This window comes from Protopterus annectens, chromosome 2.part1 (genome assembly GCF_019279795.1).
Source record: "Protopterus annectens isolate FY-2018-M chromosome 2.part1, PAN1.0, whole genome shotgun sequence".
Lineage (NCBI taxonomy): Eukaryota > Metazoa > Chordata > Ceratodontiformes > Protopteridae > Protopterus > Protopterus annectens.
In genome coordinates, this window is record NC_056729.1 from 1,015,082,140 (window position 1) to 1,015,100,494 (window position 18,355).

Genomic DNA, 18,355 nt, shown 5'->3' on the forward strand with positions numbered 1-18,355 from the left:
AGGGTTGTGGCTTAATCAACCAGTTCATTGCTTGCCTGCCTGTTGATTGTACACATCTCACAGGGTTTGCCTTGCATTTTCTAGAGCTACACTCAGTATTATATGCTTCAGTATAAACATGAAATTTGAACTAATGGGAATCGGAGACTAAATGGTGTCATTGTTATTTACAGTAGTAAATGATAGACAGCATTACATTAGGATTTACTACTGAAACCTGATTATGTCTGGATTCACTGTATGTTGTCTCTTTCCTAGTTTCTAACTGACCCCTTTGGTCTAATTACTTTATTTAAGCAGGTAATTAGACTTTTTCATCTTTCTCCTCTTGAGCCCTCTGGTATGTTATACACTGTATAGTAACAACCCAACTTTAATTCTTTGTATACTAGGTCTCAGTGTCTGTGAGGATGTCAGCCTCTACTTCTTGTTCTTTAAAACCAGATATGGCATTTCTAACTTAGACTATAGGTAGCTGCACACAATGTATTAACATTTTATTTCAGCATTACTTTTCTAAATAATTAGCCCTAGTCCTAGCACTATACCTTCTGGCCCTTGAAACATGTACCTTAATAACTGTGTTCACTACTGTCACTTCTGTGTTAAGTATACTACTGATAGATTGGTTTCTGTTTTATGTCCCACTCCAAAATAAATTGTATTAAATAAATATGTATTCTAATCCAGAAAACAAACTGCCCTGTTGCAGGCATTTCATTGTGCTTTATCATGAATGTCTTAAAAACTATGACAGTTCTGAACTCGGGCTGCAGACATAACTTTCAATCTTCTTTTATGAATGCATGTCATGTGGGTATAATTTGTGACAGCTGATCAAACTTGAGTGTGCAAATGGGCTTCCTTGCAGTAAGTAGTGGCACTAATATTATAAGAATTGTAGAAGGTAGGGCAGTGCCGGGAGAACATTGTGGGAGAAGTAACACTGGCTTGCCAAAGGAAGAGCTGGACTAATACTAATGGTCGTTTACAGGTAGGTTCCTGTGCTGCTGCTTATACTAATATAGAACAGTTGACTCAGTGTAAGTTCTGATCCAGAATCCTGATAACTTCTTTACATTGGCATAATGCTTAAGGTGTTTACCTTATGGACACAAGGTGCAAGGTTTGATTCTCACTTAAGGTAATTGGTTAGGCCTAAAAATGATCCTAAAGGGTAGCTAGCCTAGTACTAATCTATGAACCTATGAACATGAGGATTCAGAATTGTCAAAGCTCACTGCCACCTAACATTTTATTCTATTTTAAGTACAGGCAGTTACATCAACAGACAGAATGTATTACTTAGAGAGGGTGCATAGCATACATCATCGTCATGACTGGAGAATAATGTGTAGGGAATACCTACTAAAAACATCTGCCACTTCACAGCAACATATAAAGCTCTTGTCAGGAAAAAAGCAATCCGACACAATTTTTTTATACTCACCAAATGTGGCTTAGCTGTTTTGTCAGTGTAACATTTAAAAAAAAAGTAAATAAAGAAAAATAAGTAGTGTGTGTGTGTGTGTGTGTGTGTGTGTGTGTGTGTGTGTGTGTGTGTGTGTGTGTGTGTGTGTGTGCGTGTGCGTGTAGACATTCAGTGCTTACATATGCAATACTTCCTTCAACAATTACATGTCTGACAGTGTTTGAAACAGTAGGCGATGGAATTACAAGAAAAAACAAAAAAGTAGAATAATGATCTCCAGAGTAGATTTTATCAGGGGAAATAAAGACTTTCTAAGGGGTAAGGCCCTGCTCATGCAGTGTCAAGTCTCACACCCATAGGCAAGCCTTAATTCCCTTGAAAATGTTCACTTTTATGAGCATTATTGCTTCCTTAGTAACTAGTTTTTTTTCCAACATGGCCTAGTGCTATATTATTTAAATAAATAGGCAACTATATAACTGTAGTACGGACAGTATAAAGATAGACAGATAACCCAAACTGTTTGTGGGTGTCATTCCCCTTATTTCTCCTCACCTAGCATTGCTTCATTAAGCATAATGGTGGGTTGGGGAGTTGGCATCCACTCACAAATGCAATCAACAAGAAGCACACATTGCCTTTTTTTGTAATGAATTACACTCTGTTGCCTAGAAACCACACATTAAAAAAAATATGTGTTGCCTTTTCTGTGATGATTTATTCTGTATTGCCTAGATATGCTACAACCAATCAGCTTCATTTGTAAAATGATGCAGCATTTGTCTGATTGACTGTGCTGTGTTTAATTGCCTGAAAACTCCTCCACCAATCACCACCTGTCAAACTGAATCAGCAACAGTCAAACTATACATTTGCTGCATCATTTAACCCAGGAACTATAAAACACTAAGATCCAGTGTTTTGCATTAACATCCACATTTACTGGCCATGACATAAAGCAGTCAGAAAGGAAATGCAAGTTAACTGAGTTAAGAGCAAGAGAATGAAGCTTGATGAAAAAGAAGTGGACATTTTGAAGACCTGAAGGATTCTTAGGACATATAATCATTTATAAAAACAGTGTTTACGTATCATCCATAGGTGTTTTCTTAGCCAACACAGTTTATGGAAGGAAAGTAGACAGGACGAATTGTTGGGAGAAGTAGAACCAAGCAGACATGGCAAATACGATCTGAAAGTGCAAGACAACAGACTGAAGGTGGACAGTGTCCCTGAATGAGTGACAATAGATCCTGTACAAAAATAAATTTTTTTTTTTTACTCAAATGATTTTTATTTTAATGAAATAACACAATAATTTAATACATTCATAACATTCAATAACTATTTACAGTATTTACATTCAGCCTGACAAAAAGGATTTACAAAAAGAAATTGTGATGTTCTGAGTGATTAGCTTACTGGAAACAGAAGGGTCAGATAGGACCTTAGCAAATAGGAGACTAGAGAATGAATATTTCTTTCCTCAATGATCAAGAACAAGGTTTCTAGAAAATGGAAGGGCCAGAGAAAAGTGAAGTCATGCACTGAGAAATGTTAATGACAATAAGGTTGTAAAGAGTTATAAATTAGAAGGAGCTACCAAGTGCTTAAAGCGGGACTGTAAATAAATGCTGTAATTTTAGAGATTAAGTAGACAATGTGAAGCCAGAGGGACACAAGGTAAACCAAAATAAATGCTGGGGATTATTAAGTTTAGTAAAACCTCAGATAAAGATGAAAATGTTTAGAAAGTGCACAAGTTGTGCCACACATATCCAACTGTTACGTATGACAGCTGTGGATTAATTCTGAATGGAATACCATAATGTGCAAAACTGAGGAACTAGTATCTGCACTGAAAAGTGACTGCATTCAGTTTTGATGTTTTGTATAAACAATTATAACTGTATAATTCCAAATAAAGACATGCTAAAATCCCACTTGCTGGTATTAAAAGAAAACCACTATTTCAAAAATATTGTAAGAAAAATAATGGAGAAATGTGAATGATAAGCTCTTTTGTCTTTACTTAAAAGCATTCTTCAGAGCATGCAATGTAAGTAATGAAAATATATTAAGTGTTTTGTATTAATTAAATAATACAGTTGCTCCCTTACATTATCAATGTTTTTTTTTAATGCTAATAATTACATTTTAGTCCTACTTTTTGTTTGTGTTTGTGTCACATGGTTTGTACATACTGTTTTTTTAATGCTTTTCTTATTTTCAATGCAAAATTTGAGCAAATCTTCTGTGTAAAAATGAAAGACTATATCGGGCGTCACTGTATGCCCTTTTGTTTATCTTTTGCTTGGCTTGGCGTTATTAGTGATTATAATGGAGTTTCTGACCATAAACAGATTGTTAATGAGTTTGAGAAATTGATCCAAGAAATTCCCTTAAGCATGGCTCAAGATGAGAATTTCCTGAATACATTTCAAGAAAAGTATTAATTAATACCTATGACCAGAGACTCAGTCATAATTCTTTGCAGTGCTTGGGGGTTTTAGTTGAATATAATGTACAACAAATAAAAAAAAATGTGTAGGTCCATAAGGTATGCAGTAACTTTAAAAGCTCTACATATTATACACTGCCATACAAACTGCAGCCAGAAGCAAACTGCATCTCTTATCAATCTATAGTTTTAAAGCTATTTTAAAAATTTCACTGTCACATTTTCATTGTGTGACAGCACAAGTGTTACAGAGTCTAAAGCTGCCTGTAGGTTTTTGATGCATTTTTGGTGGCTGCCACTCTCATTGCAGACCATCTTCTGTTAATAACAGCTTATGGACGATGCTGTAAAATGGTAATTTTCCCCAATACTGAAGCATAATTAGCATGTTCCATGCATTATATACTTGCTAATATTAAGAGAGCATGCTACTGTGAACTGCATGTGTTTGAATTTGATTTACTGTCAAAACCAATAAATATTAATATCAATCTATATAGGTGTTGGACACTGGATTGAATGGATAGTGTCCGGACACTCAATATATCCATGTCATAATACTGATGTCACCAATAGTGACATGTTCTATGCACACTGTCATGATTACCCCACCCCATAGCTGACTAAACCTACAGCAAGCATTTTTGCAAGGGGGTGAGCCTCACTATATCCCCCCGTGTGGGGGACTACCCCCCGCACCCTATGTTAATTATATATATTAACTCTGATATTGCATATCAACCACATGTCTATGACAACCAAATTGTGTCACTGCCCTGGGTGCTAGAGAACTGCCAGTTTGATATATATATATATATATATATATATATATATATATATACACATACATATATATGTATTTGTCCTTTGTAGAAATGGACTAGGATTCCACAGCAGCAACTCTGGGAAAAAAAGTAAAAAGGTCGTGGGCTGGAAGCTAGAAATAATTCCAGCCATTGGAATGCAGAGATAGACATACCAACAGAGACCATTTTCCAGCAGCATAATACTGAACAAAAGGTATTTTAACCCTTAAATTAAACCACAAGACCATTTTGTGAACCAGAGTCTATCTCTAACCCTATTCAAATTTAACCTAGACCACTGGATGGTTAATTAAAAATTCACCCCTGTTCTTACCTCCCCATGTCTCTGATAGAGGTTGACAGTAAATATTAACTCACTAACATACCCCCCTCAAATAAGTCTTTAGCAACCTCCTAACTACTATAACCCTCCAAATAGACATCCATGGTATATGAGGACACAACTGGGTTGGGTTGTGCAGCTAGGCTTATAAAGGCCCTTGTGGTCATTTGCATATTATACAACTATGAACCTATATATATAACAAAACTGCTAAAACTAAAATAAAAATCCTTAAACAATCAATGATTAAATACTTGAAAATGGGGAAAACAAACTACTGCTGACATGAAGAAAAAATGAACCAAAACTACTTTAGAAATGCTTTTTAATCAGATTAAGTGATTTAAGTTCTCACCAGAAAACAAAGGCTAATTCAAAACTAAAAGTCATTATTTAAATACCTGACCAAAATAAATAAGAGCTAGATTGAAAAAGCTTTCCCACATTATGCTAAGTGAATTTGCCCAATGAATAGCTATGTGCAGGATGAGTGTAGTTCAGAAAACCCAGCTACATAATGTGGCTGGGCCAAATTATGTGGTAGGCCATGCTGTATGCAAATGATTGTATAATGAAGCACCACATATGATAACAAGGCAAAGTAAAATGGGGAGCATTTCAGAAACTTACCACATTGAAATAAACACCCCATCTGTTGAAGTGGGAAGGGGTTAAGTGAAACATAAAGGGTATCACTCCATCAGTTGCCAGGTGGTCTGTTTTGCTTAAGGTATCATCTACAATGTGTGTGTGTGTGTGTGTGTGTGTGTGTGTGTGTGTGTGTGTGTGTGTGTGTGTGTGTGTGTGTGTGTGTGTGTGTGTAGGCCACAAGGATGGTTTTCACAAATGACCCATATGGCACAATTGACCTTTATCAAGAGTTTGTGGAGGATGGCATTCCACAGGATAAATGCCTCTTATATTACTTCTGTTTAATTGATGAGTGGTTTGAGAGTGACCATGTAATACTGAAGAAGATGTGTTTAGTGACAAAGATGGCCAATTGGTAATTCTACAGTATTTGTTATATTTTATATTTTTGCACCCTTATTTTTGGTCTTTTCATGATTGTTGTGCTTGAGTTCCCACAGGGATATCTTGGGGATGATGCTACATATGGCTGAGAACCTGGCTTATGACACTCACCAGAAAGACACACACACACACACACACACACACACGGTACTACCATGCACTATCACAAACCAAATATAATATAGCACATATGTTTGGGCTGATGAAGTCATGATTTTTCTGTCTGAATATATCCAGTGATGTCCTGCAGTATGACCCCAACAAGTGTGCCAAAATACTGTGTGTGTTATGTTATATAGTATTATAGTTAGGAAGTAGTTACAGCAGGGTGGCCTCTTGTAAGGCCAGCAGTTCCCAGCACGAGGCAGCAACAGCTGAGGCAGATGAGTTCGAAGAATATCCAGCAGCAGACGATGATCATGCCAGATGGAGGCAAGCACAACATGCTGTGGCACTGGCAAAGAGGTAGTGGATTGCACATAGCTTTACAGTGTAACTATACAAGAGATAAGCATATACACAGCAGTAAAATTCATGCATGTAAAAATACCAGACTGTGTCAATCCATGCATATGGATGCATGCATATCCTGACAATGCTGTGTAGTACACTTAGGTTACCTAAGTAACTATACACTGGACAGGGCAGAGATATCATCATTTGCACAGATGGGCAAGAGAGTACAGGAGTGCATGTATTTCACAGGGAAGTATTTGAGTGTGAGTCTGAGGAGTAGTAACAGAAGAAGTGTGTCTGTGGATAGCATGAGAAATGATGTGACTGGTGGATTTGTAGATGCATCTGGGTCAGTGAATGTGTGGGATATACTAATGGCTGTGGGTGTGTGTATGTGTGTTTGCTGGGACATAGCCTCTGCGCTTGCTGCAACACTACACCTTGGTCTAGTTGTCAGGTACAAGGCATGCATGACAGAGGGCTCATTTTCTCATGCACACCCCTGCTATCTGACACTGACTGACTAACTTCTGCTGGAGGATGTACCAGCAGGACCATGACCACAGGGATGGCCTCTCCTGAGTACAGACATATCCTCAACTGATGTACTAGTACTGCAGGATTTGCTTGCTTATGCCCAGTTTGGCTAACATCCAAGGATGTAGCAGATATCTGGCCATGTGAATGGCTGCTCACCCCTGAGAGATGACCCATTGAAGACACTGCATGGACCAATGGATCACTGGACCAATGTATGATTCTGTCTATGCAATGATACTCATGTATGGATCACGGACTCTTGCAGGTCAGCATGCACAGCCTGAATCACTCCCACAATCTCTGCCATGGCTATGGTGCTATTAGTTTGTGCCTTCATGATGAAGCTGTATTTACACTGGATAGACTCTTCTGATACCCACCTCAGGGAGTGGGCAGTAACCATAACTCTGACAATTACCAACACACCTTGTGTGGACCCCACCTGCCCATGTCTTTTAGGGGCAGATTCAGACATCTCTCATCTGGGAGCCACCACACTTCCATGATCTGTAGTGTCTCCATAATCTTATACAATATCAGACAGTCATTTGTAGTGGGTATGTGGAGGCATACAGACTGTGTCCAAACTCTGAGAATGGGATGGGGGATCACAGTAAGGTGGAATGTGGGTACTAATAATGTATCAGAACTAAATCTGGAGAAATGCATAAGTTTAGGGCAAAAGAATGTTAGAGTGATACAGGACTACTTATACTACTTCTTGGTATCAGAACTATAAAACATGATTTGAAGATGACAGAAATGTTAGCAGAAGGCTTTCTCTCTGCTAGGTAATGAGATCCATTCTGTACAGTTAATATAGTTCCTCATAGAGGTATACAATGCATTTCATTGTGCAGGACCTCAAACAAGGAAGGCACCATCTGTTGATATGAAGGAAACAGGAAATCTTTGCAGAAGAAGGTCTTCATTAGAGAAGGATTTAAAAGGGTAAGGGGATGTAACTGGTACTAATTTAGAGATGATTTGATGACATAATTCATGTTTTAGAATAAAAAAATTAGTGTTAACTGAAATAAGTCAGAGCACTTGATAAGCTGCAGACAGTTTACTCTTACCAATGCATTATAATCATGTTCATAATTAGTGGCTAAATGGGTGAATCTGCATATCATGTTAGTAAAGACCAGAGGGTTACAACCTGAGTATTATGGTTGTTTTTTTCCTTTCTTTTTTTATTTTTTTCCAGAATCAGGGGATACAAGGGGTCATATTCAAGCTGGCACTGCAAGATGCCCATTTGCGAAGTCTGTTGTGGTATTCCATAAAAGAAACCAACATAGAATGTGAGAGCCAAAAAGGAGCAGTGGATCTTACATTTGAGAAGATCTTATCAAGTATATATTGATAAGGAATAGTCAGAATAAACACTGATGTATTTAGTTGACACAAATTCAGTATGATTATCATGTGTGGAGAAAAAATTATTGTTAGGTTGAATAAGTGTCAGTTATATTAAAAACGAACATTCCTGTAGTTTTTATGCACTTTTTTATTTACTGAATCAACTGATTGATGGATTGATCTGTTGATTGATTTTAAAGTAATAATTGTTATTGGGCCTGTGAAGGCTGCCAGCCCAGGTACATAGAATTTTGTAAATAATTTTGTGTCATTGTAAATATTAATATGATCCACAGGCTTGTTTTACAAATGTAAAAAAACTGTGTTATGCACTGAGCTTCAATATTGTTTGTAACCACAGTGCACCCTGCTGGAAGAAAGCAGAAATGTGTATAAACTCCATGCCTATGTAATGTATGTTTCTTAGTAGAAATTGGGATATACAGAGTTAACTTGCAAAACTCTAAGAAAATAAGTTGATAAGTAAAGAGTTTTATGATGTGTTATAAAGTCAGTTTATCTCAAGCTAAGAGACAGGATTTCTAGGCTAGGAGTTTCTTTCTATTGTCTTAAGACAGAGATAATTACTAAGTTTCACATGTAAAGTGTTTTTGTATTGCTTTGTGACTTCTTAGGAGCTGTACATCTGAGAGATAAGTATTTTTGACAGAGACATGTTAAATTCTGTTTGTATCTGTTTAGCCTGGGAGCTAGATGCAAGTGTCAAATAGTGATGTTATCTAACTAACCCAGCAGTAATGTGTATTATTAATTTAATAACTATCTCAAAGAGAGAAAGTGCATTTTGTATTTGTTTCTGAACCTGAACACATCATCTCACCAGCACTTTGCTTTGCTCTGTAAGTAAGTTATTTAGAACCTAGTTTCTCTTAGAGATATATAGGAAAATAGTCAGATCAGTCTTGATGTTTTCTGTATTTATGTGAGGCAGTCTTGCAATGTTGTTTTAATGTATTTCCTGCATTTCTGAACTCTATTGTCATTGTTTTGAGATAATAAGTATTGTCTTGTGTTTTTATTATTTATTATTAAATACATTTAAACAACTGTGACTGGTTTTGTGTAGAGACATATAAGCTCTTAGAGTACTTGCATGTATTTGGTGATACTGTACAGGCCACTCTAAAATAGCCCTGGCCTTGGTCACACTTGCCAAGTGGATAACAGTAACATTACACAGTAGAATTGGACACCCTTTGGTAAGGACCTTTATAGTAGCTGATAGTAGTGGTTGGTGGCAGTCGATACTACCTTACAGTCTGGGCAGAAGAGTTCATAGCTAGTGAGCCTGTGCCAGCCTTCCCCAGGAGTATCTGTGTGCTTGTATATAAATCAAATATTAAAGTGTGTGTGTGTGTGTGTGTGTGTGTGTGTGTGTGTGTGTGTGTGTGTGTGTGCGTGTGCGTGTGTGAGCTACTTGGGCAGGGACACGAAGCACTGGTTGGACAGAGAGGGTGCTGGAAGTTTTGGTTTGACCACTCAGCTGAGATCTGAACCCTACAGCTGTGCCAGTGAGGAGACTTATTGAGGATCTGGGGAGAAAGGGAGAAACCAGCCCCAGACTGACTGTGATCTATGTGTGCTGTTAAGGGAAATTGTACTTTACTGTGTGTGTACTTGTTATCCTCCCAATGTGCACATCTCTCACTGGTGTTAGTGGTGAGGATTGAGGCTCATTGATTATTGGGCCAGTGCATGGGCATCACATATTAATTGTTTGGCAGTGATGGGATATCCACATAATATATTAATTGGTTGATAGTGGTGAGATAGCCACATCACATATTAATTGGCTTGTACTGGTGTCGATATTGAATTCCTGTAGTTTGTGTACAGTGATTACTGAAGGTGTTTTTGTACTATAAATCAGCCATGCAGTGAACATTCAGAGTTCAGATCACAATTGTTTTTTTCTTTTGTTAGCTTAGTTGGTCAGGGAGAGCCGGCAAACATGTCAGCGGATGAGTATGTTCAGCTGACAAGGAGCCAGTTGGCTGAGATGTGACAGGCTAAAGGACTGGTGAATGGAAATCTGACTAAGGCAGACATGATTGCAGCTTTGGTCACAGCTGCATCTGAGAATAGCAACCAGGAAGATGATCAGACTGGCCGTGGAGATGTACAACACTCAGAGAATGGACAGCTCAACCTTTCTACAGAGGACTTAAAAAAATCCTTCTGGGGCAAAAGAGACTTGAGTTGGAGACCAAGCATGTGGAAATAGAAGTAGCAGAGAGACTGAGGCATCTAGAGACTGAGGAAAATGAGAAACTGTGACATCTGCAGGATGAGGAGAATGAGAAACTGCTATGCCTGGAAGCTGTGGAGAAGGAGAGGCAGAAGCAAAATGAAAAAGAGATGCTGACTCTTCGCCAGAGTCATAGAGGTAATGGGGAAGGGAGTAACCAAACCCCAGAAGCAACAAAGGTCAGTAAATTTCTTCCACAGCTTACAGAGGGGGATAATTTTGATAATTTCATTCATATGTTTTAGAGGGTATGTAAACAGTATAATGTTGACCAAGGGCTCTGGGTACGGTTCCTGACCCCCTTACTCCAATATAAAGCTGTAAATGTTAGGTCCAAACTGTCTGATAGTGGCTTTTTAAATTATAATGTTGTAAAGAACTGTTTGCTAGAATTTTTTAAGCTAACACCTGAAGCTTACAGGAAAATGTTTTGTGGGCATAGACACAAGGTAGATAAAAGTGTGTGGGAATATGTTTCTGAACTAAGCACTTATTTTCATAGGTAGGTGTGTGGATGTCAGGTCACCACTTTTGAAGGGCTGGCAAACCTTTTGGTGAGGGAACAAGCCCTTAGCACTTTGCTTGAGGACATGAGGATCTGGTTAGCTGACAGTAAATGCTCTACTGCAGATGAGTTGGGGAAGAAGGGAGACCTATACCTAGCAATTAGGGCATCCCTGGACAGGAAAGGAGCCCCTAGTGCTGCTCATGGGTTTAAGGGAACCCAAGGTGGGCAGCCCAGACTGCCCCAACAGAATCTGACAGTAGCAGGGGAAGCCACTAGTCCAGGTACACATCCAGGACCAAGGGTTAAATGTTTTGAATGCAACCAGTGGGGCCATGTAGCATATAGATGTCCATGAAGGAAAGGTGGGGAACAAAAGGTGAGGGAGCCAGTAAGTGGGAATGACAAAATAATAACAGTAGGTTGTCTTGAGACAACAAAGGTACCAAACTACCATCCCACAGATGTCTTGATAGGGAAGGACTCTGATTATACAATACCATCTGTTTATGCAGTTAAACGCAGCAGTCTTCGAGACAAGCATGTGGGTCTAGTAGCCTGGGGAAGATCCAGACAGACTATACTCTTGTAGCCAGGAGTGGTGAGGTGGTTTCTTCATGGAGGGAGCTAAGCTGTAGCACTGAGACTGAAGGTGAGCCAAAGAGGCTTGTTGATACTGAAGCTCCCTTGGGCAGAGTGTCTGCGAGGGCAGAGTTGAGTAGTAGTACCCAGGCTGACAGTGAGACATTGCTGTCAAAGGATGCCAGACTTCCTGCAGAAGGGGAGCTGGGATGGGTTACAAAGAGAAAGTTGAGACAGGCTCAACTCTCAGACCTTACATTACAAAGCCTGAGGCAGGTGAGGCACCTGATTCTCATGGGAAGGGTGAATCTGTATACTGGGTCAAAGGGTTACTGTACAAAGAGTGGACCCCTGAGGGAGGGCTAGAGGGTGAGAGAATACAGCAGTTGGTAGTGCCCAGAGCCTATTGTCTGGCACTTCTAGCCATAGTCCATGATATTCCCTTTGCAGGTCATATGGGCATAAAATGTACAAAGAGATGGATTATGCAGAACTTCTATTGGCCTAGAGTTTCCAGAGATATAACAGGGTACTGTAGGACCTGTAAGCAGTGCCAAAAGTTAGACAAGGCAGGGGATACGTTGAAAGCTGCTTTGATGCCTTTGCCTCTGATTAAGGAGCCATTTCAGAGGGTAGCTATGGATATTGTGGGGCCTCTGAGTACCCCAAGTTCCACAGGGAAAATGTATATCCTAGTGGTAGTAGAGTATGCTACAAGATACCCTGAGGCAGTGGCTTTGTCCTCCATTGAGGCAGAAAAAGTGGCAAATGCTTTGTTAGAGATTTTCAGCAAGGTAGGTTTCCCAAAATAAATACTGACTGACAGAGGTGCCAATTTCATGTCAGACCTGCTGGCTTGTCTGTGGAATTATTAGTGGGTGAAACACCTAAAGACCACCCCCTACCATCCCTAGACTAATGGCCTTGTTGTGAAGTTATACGCTATACCCAAGTCCATGCTACAGGCATTTGCAGACCAGTTTAAGAGGGAGTGGAACAAATATTTGCCCCATCTGTTGTTTGCTTACAGAGAGGTTCCACAGGAGTCTACAGGATTTTACCCTTTGAGTTGTTGTATGGGCATTGGGTGAGAGTACCTCTGGATTAAATTCATGATGAATGGGAAGGTGAGTGTGAATCCCACAAGGTGTCTGTTGTGGCATATGTCCTAAACCTCAGGACAAGGCTCAGGGAACTCATGGGCTTGGCCCAGGAGAAGCTAGCAGAAGCCCAGCAGCAGAAACAGATTTGGTATGACATGAATGCTTGAGCTAGAGAGTGTGCTGTAAGACAGCAGGTAATAATTTGTGTTCCTGTCAGACACAACAAGCTGCAGGCAGCTTGGGGGGACCCTACAAGGTGGTAAGGAAGGTCAGTGATGTTAACTACATGGTAGAACTCCTAGGCAGGAGGCAGGGGCACAAATTGTACCATGTTAACATGAAGAAACCTTACCATGATAGGAAGGCCCTTGTGCTGAGCATTTGCACTGGGTTGCAGGAGGAGTCTGAGAGAGATCTGGTAACTGATCTCCTCAATGACTCTCAGACTGACACCTCAGTGGAATGGGTAACAATGTTCCAGCAGCTATCTCCTACCCAGGTTCGAGAAATGTGAGCGGTGTTACAGGAGTTTGGGGACATGTTCACTAGGAAACCAGGGTGCACCCACCTGGTGCAGCACCAGGTGGATACAGGACCCCAAAGACCTATTAGGGAGGCCCCTTCTAGGGTGCCTGAGAGAGTCAAAATGACTATGAGTTAGGAGATAAAGGAAATGTGGAACTAGGGGTAATTCAGGAGTCTAACAGTCCCTGGGCCACCCCAGTTGTGCTGTTGTCAAAGAAGGATGGCAGTACCAGGTTTTGAGTGGACTACAGGAAATGAAATAGTCACACATAGTCAGATGCTTACCCCATGCCTAGGACAGATGAAGCCCTAGAACAGCTGGGTGGGACTAAGTATCTTACCACCATTGATCTTACCAAGGGTTACTGGCAGTTGCCCTTGACTCCCAGTGGTAGAGAGAGGTCAGCCTTTGTGACTCATTTTTGCTTGTATGCATTCACAAAGATGCCCTTTGGGATGAAAAATTCCCCAGTGACTTTTCAGAGACTGGTAGATTATATCATAGCACGAGTTTTCACCCTTGTTTACCTAGATTATATTTCCATCTACAGCCATTCCTGGCAAGAACACCTTCAGCATGTCAGGGAGGTGCTAGGCAGACTACAGAGGGTAGGGTTGACCATTAAGCCCAGCAAATGTCAAGTGGGTATGGCAGAGGTTTCCTACCTGGGACATAGAGTGGGGAGTGGTAAGATCAGGCCAAAAACTGCCAAAGTGGAAGCCATTCAGGCATGGCCTGCACCTGTTACCAAAAAGCAAGTGAGGGCATTCTTAGGGACAGCAGGGTACTGCAGAAAGTTTGCCCCCAGTTATACTACCATAACTGCACCCCTCACAGACATGACAAGGAAAACCAGGCCAGATAAGGTGGATCCCAGCATGTGAGCAGGCATTCCAGAAGCTTAAAGAAGCTTTGGGTGGACTCCCAATGTCAGCCAGTCCACATTACAGCAAATAATTTGCTGTGCAGGTGAGTGCTTCAAACCATGGGGTGAGGGCTGTACTTAGCCAGATTTCATCAGAGGGAGAAGAACACCCAGTGGTTTATCTCAGTTGTAGACTCCAACCCAGGGAAGAATGTTATGCAGCTGCAGAAAAGGAATGTCTAGCCATAGTGTGGGCACTGCAGAAACTTCAGCCTTATCTGTATGGAAGAAAATTCACTGTAGTTACAGATCACAATCCACTAACATGGTTACATCAAGACAGCCAGCAAAACGCCAAGTTGCTAAGGTAAAGCCTAGGGTTGGGTCAGTGCAGCACTGCAGCGGAATTAGCAATGCCAACGCAGATGAGCTCTCAAGACAGGGAATGGGGTAAGGTATTTCCAGATAGGCTCAACCCTCTCAAGCAATTTTTCTCAAGGGACACTTGAAAAACTAGCTTGAGTTCTCAAGGGGGAAGAATTGTGAAGGCTGCCAGGCCAGCCCGGCCAGATAGAATTTGTAAATAATTATGCCATTGTAAATATTAATATGATCCACAGGCTTGTTTTACAAATGTAAGAAATTTGTGTTATGTGCTGAGATTCAAGATTGTAACCACAGTGGACCCTGCTGGAAGAAAGACGTGTTTAAACTCTATGCCTATGTAATGTATGTGTCATAGTAGAAATTGGCATATACAGAATTAACTTGCACAACTCTAAGAAAATAAGTTGTTAAGTAAAGAGTTTTACAATGTGTTATGAATTCAGTTTATCTCAAACTAAGAGACAGGATGTCTAGGCTAGGAGTTTCTTTCCACTGTCTTAAGACAGTGATAATTACTAGGTTTCACATGTAAAGTGGTTTTGTATTGCTTTGTGACTTCCTAGCAGCTGTACATCAGAGAAATGCGTATTTTTGACAGAGACATGTTACATTCTGTTGGTATCTGTTTAGCCTGGGAACTAGATGCAAGTGTCAAATAGTGATGTCATCTAACTAACCCAGCAGTAATGTATATTATTAATTTAAGAACTATCTCAGTGAGAAAGAGTGCATTTTGTATTTGTTTATAAACCTGAACATGTTATCTCACCAGCACTTTGCCTTGCTCTGTAAGTAAGTTATTTAGAACCTAGTTTCTCTTAGAGATAGATAGGAAAATAATCAGATCAGTCTAGATGTTTTCTGCATTTATGTGAGACTGTCCTACAATGTTGTTTTAAAGTATTTCCTGTTTTTCTGATCTCTATTGTCACTGTGTTGAGTTAATAATTATTGTCTTGTGTTTTTATTATTTATTGTTAAATATATTTAAACATTTTAACTGTGGCTGGTTTTGTGTAGAGATATATAAGCTCTTAGGGTACTTGCATGTATTTGGTGATACTCTACGCCACGCTAGAATAGCCTTGGCCTTGGTCACACTTATCAATTAGATAACAGCAGCATTACACAGTGCAATTGGACACCCTTTGGTAAGGGCCTTTATAGTAGCTGATAGTAGTGGTTGGTGGCAGTCGGCACTGCCTTATAGTCTGGACAGAAGGGGGTAGAGCTAGTGAACCTGTGCCAGCCTTCCTCAGGAATGTCTGTGTGTTTGTATAAAAATCAAATCTCAATGTTTGTGTGTGTCAGCTACTTGGGCAGGGACACGAAGCACTGGTTGGACAGAGGGGGTGCTGGAGGCTTTGGCTTGATCACTCAGCTGAGATCTGAACCCTATAGCTGTGCCAGTGGGGAGTCTTACTGGGGATCTGGAGAGAAAGGGAGAAACCAGCCCCAGACTGACTGTGATTTCTGTGTGCTCTTAAGGGAAATTGTACTTTACTGTGTGTGTACTTGTTATCCTCCCAATGTGCACGTCCCTCACTGGTGTTAGTGGTGAGGACTGAGGTTCCTTGATTATTGGGCCAGTGCAGGGCCAATGAAGATTACCAAACTCTGAGAACATTTCAGACTTGATGTTCAGAAAAGAAAAATATAAAAGAAATATAGTAAAAATCAGCCTCATCTTTATGGACCTATCTAGAAGGACATGAATGCCTGAAAGTTAATGCAATGATGTGTTTATTAAAGGAAAGTAACAGTCTGTTAAAGTATTGAATGCATTTACTATTGTAATTATTATTATTAATAGTAGTGGCAGCAGTAGAAAACACATTAAGTAACATGAGGAAACATGTAACAAGACTTGTAGCAGTAAAGTAACAGTCATACCTCTTAAGTACTGTTCTTACAGACTTAAAGTAGATAGAAATATGGGTTTTGCATTAGCATCTATTTTCTGAAGGGTATGAAGTCTGAAACTTTACTGTCTGTTATTAGATTATGACTTCAAACTTCAATGATCTGCCAGTGATTTGCCAGAAAACAGCAATTTTATGAGAAACAGACCAAACACATGAGGCAAAAATCAGTACAGATGAGAGGCATGGTAACAGTAGTAGGAGGGACACTATTTGCAACAGAAGCAGTAGTTTCAGTAGTAATGATAAATGTCTAACAACAACTAGGATAACCCAGACTGCTTTATTATCAGCCTCAAAAAAATTATTCTGTTTATCCTTTCTTGACTGGGTTAGTCATGCTAGGCTAGTTTCCTATTTTCAGGGGATGCCCAATGTGGCATTTAAACTTCTAAGAGAAATTTAGCTATGACATTTGGGAACTTCTTCTAATCTTTTCAACTGATAACTTGGTATCTCCAGCTGAGCCGCTACCAACTCAAGCAGATAGGACCTTGGTTTAACATCTAATCTGAAGGACAACAAACTCAGGAGTGCAGCACTCCTATTATGCTGCACTGCAGTGTCAGTAATCCATCTACTTGGTGTGAGAATAGAACCCATAGCCTTCTGCTCCAAAGAAGAATGTGGTACATGTTGCGCCATTAAATGAATACAGGTGGTACTGTCAGTTATTTTCTTGACAATTTCCTTCAAAATTACTGTATTATAATCATAGCTTTGCCTTTAAAATCATCAAAAGCACAGTTGGATTCAACTGGATAAAAGCATCATTGACTTTACCTTTGTTTCTATATGCTGTTGACGTTCACTTTCTATAAATCATCATGCATCTATAAATCATGCCAAGTGATAATTTCATAAATAGTATTCAAAACAGTAATGAAATGGATCACCTTACCTGGGCTAGTGTATGCAGTGCATGAGCAGCAGGATAAACTGCTTCTGTTGGGGAGCTGCATTCTGAGTAGCCAGCAAAGTATCCGATTTTAAATGCATCCAAAATCAAAGCCAGTATAGCAAATATTGTTAGACCACCTAAAAAAAGAAAACACACAATGTGTCAAAATGAGTAGGCTATAAATTAATATGTCATTTAAATATGCAGAGCCTATTCTGCTTATTCAACAGTTTAATGTTATTATTGCCTGAAGCACTACACTATGAAAAATATCATCTTACTGATGTAAAAAAGTCAAGATAACGTTCCGGTGTACTGCTGAACCAAAAACTGAAACAGAACGTTAGAGTCATCTTACTGTTGTGAATATTTTAAGTATTTAAGCATGTGTCAATTTTCCCATCAAGTTTTTTTTTTATTCACTTATCCATATTGCTCTTTTGTTTACAAAAGTGAACATTAAATGAAAATCCATGCATACTTTAAGAGCTTTATAAAACTGCTTCAAGTATTAAACACCAGTTTGCACCTGTTGAAGGTTTGCAATGGCTAAGAACATCTTGGAAAATTTCAGATAATAACATCATTCCATTCAAACAACCTCACCTAATAAATGCATTGTACTTGAACATTTGGGACCAAAATGTTAAAATACTCCTAATATAAATAACTCAAAAACACAATTCAATTTCATATATATATATATATATATATATATATATATATATATATATACATATATATATATATATATATATATATATATATATATATATATATATATATATATATATATCAGTGTAATTCATCAAGCTAACTTTAAACTAATTCCAATATTCATTGTTTACTGACACTGC

General features: G+C 39.3%; 1 protein-coding gene across 1 annotated transcript in view; it reads right to left on the minus strand.

The window, feature by feature from the left end:
* Positions 1 to 18,117, minus strand: part of LOC122794930 (proton channel OTOP1-like) — a 618,079-nt gene extending 599,962 nt beyond the window's left edge. Inside the window, exons 1-2 of the mRNA XM_044063523.1 lie at positions 18,105 to 18,117; positions 17,499 to 17,635 (exon numbers count right to left, since the gene is read on the minus strand). Of these exons, the coding sequence (XP_043919458.1) occupies positions 17,499 to 17,635; positions 18,105 to 18,117 (150 nt within the window). The remainder of the gene's footprint in view (positions 1 to 17,498; positions 17,636 to 18,104) is intronic.
* Between the last annotated feature and the right edge of the window lie 238 nt (positions 18,118 to 18,355).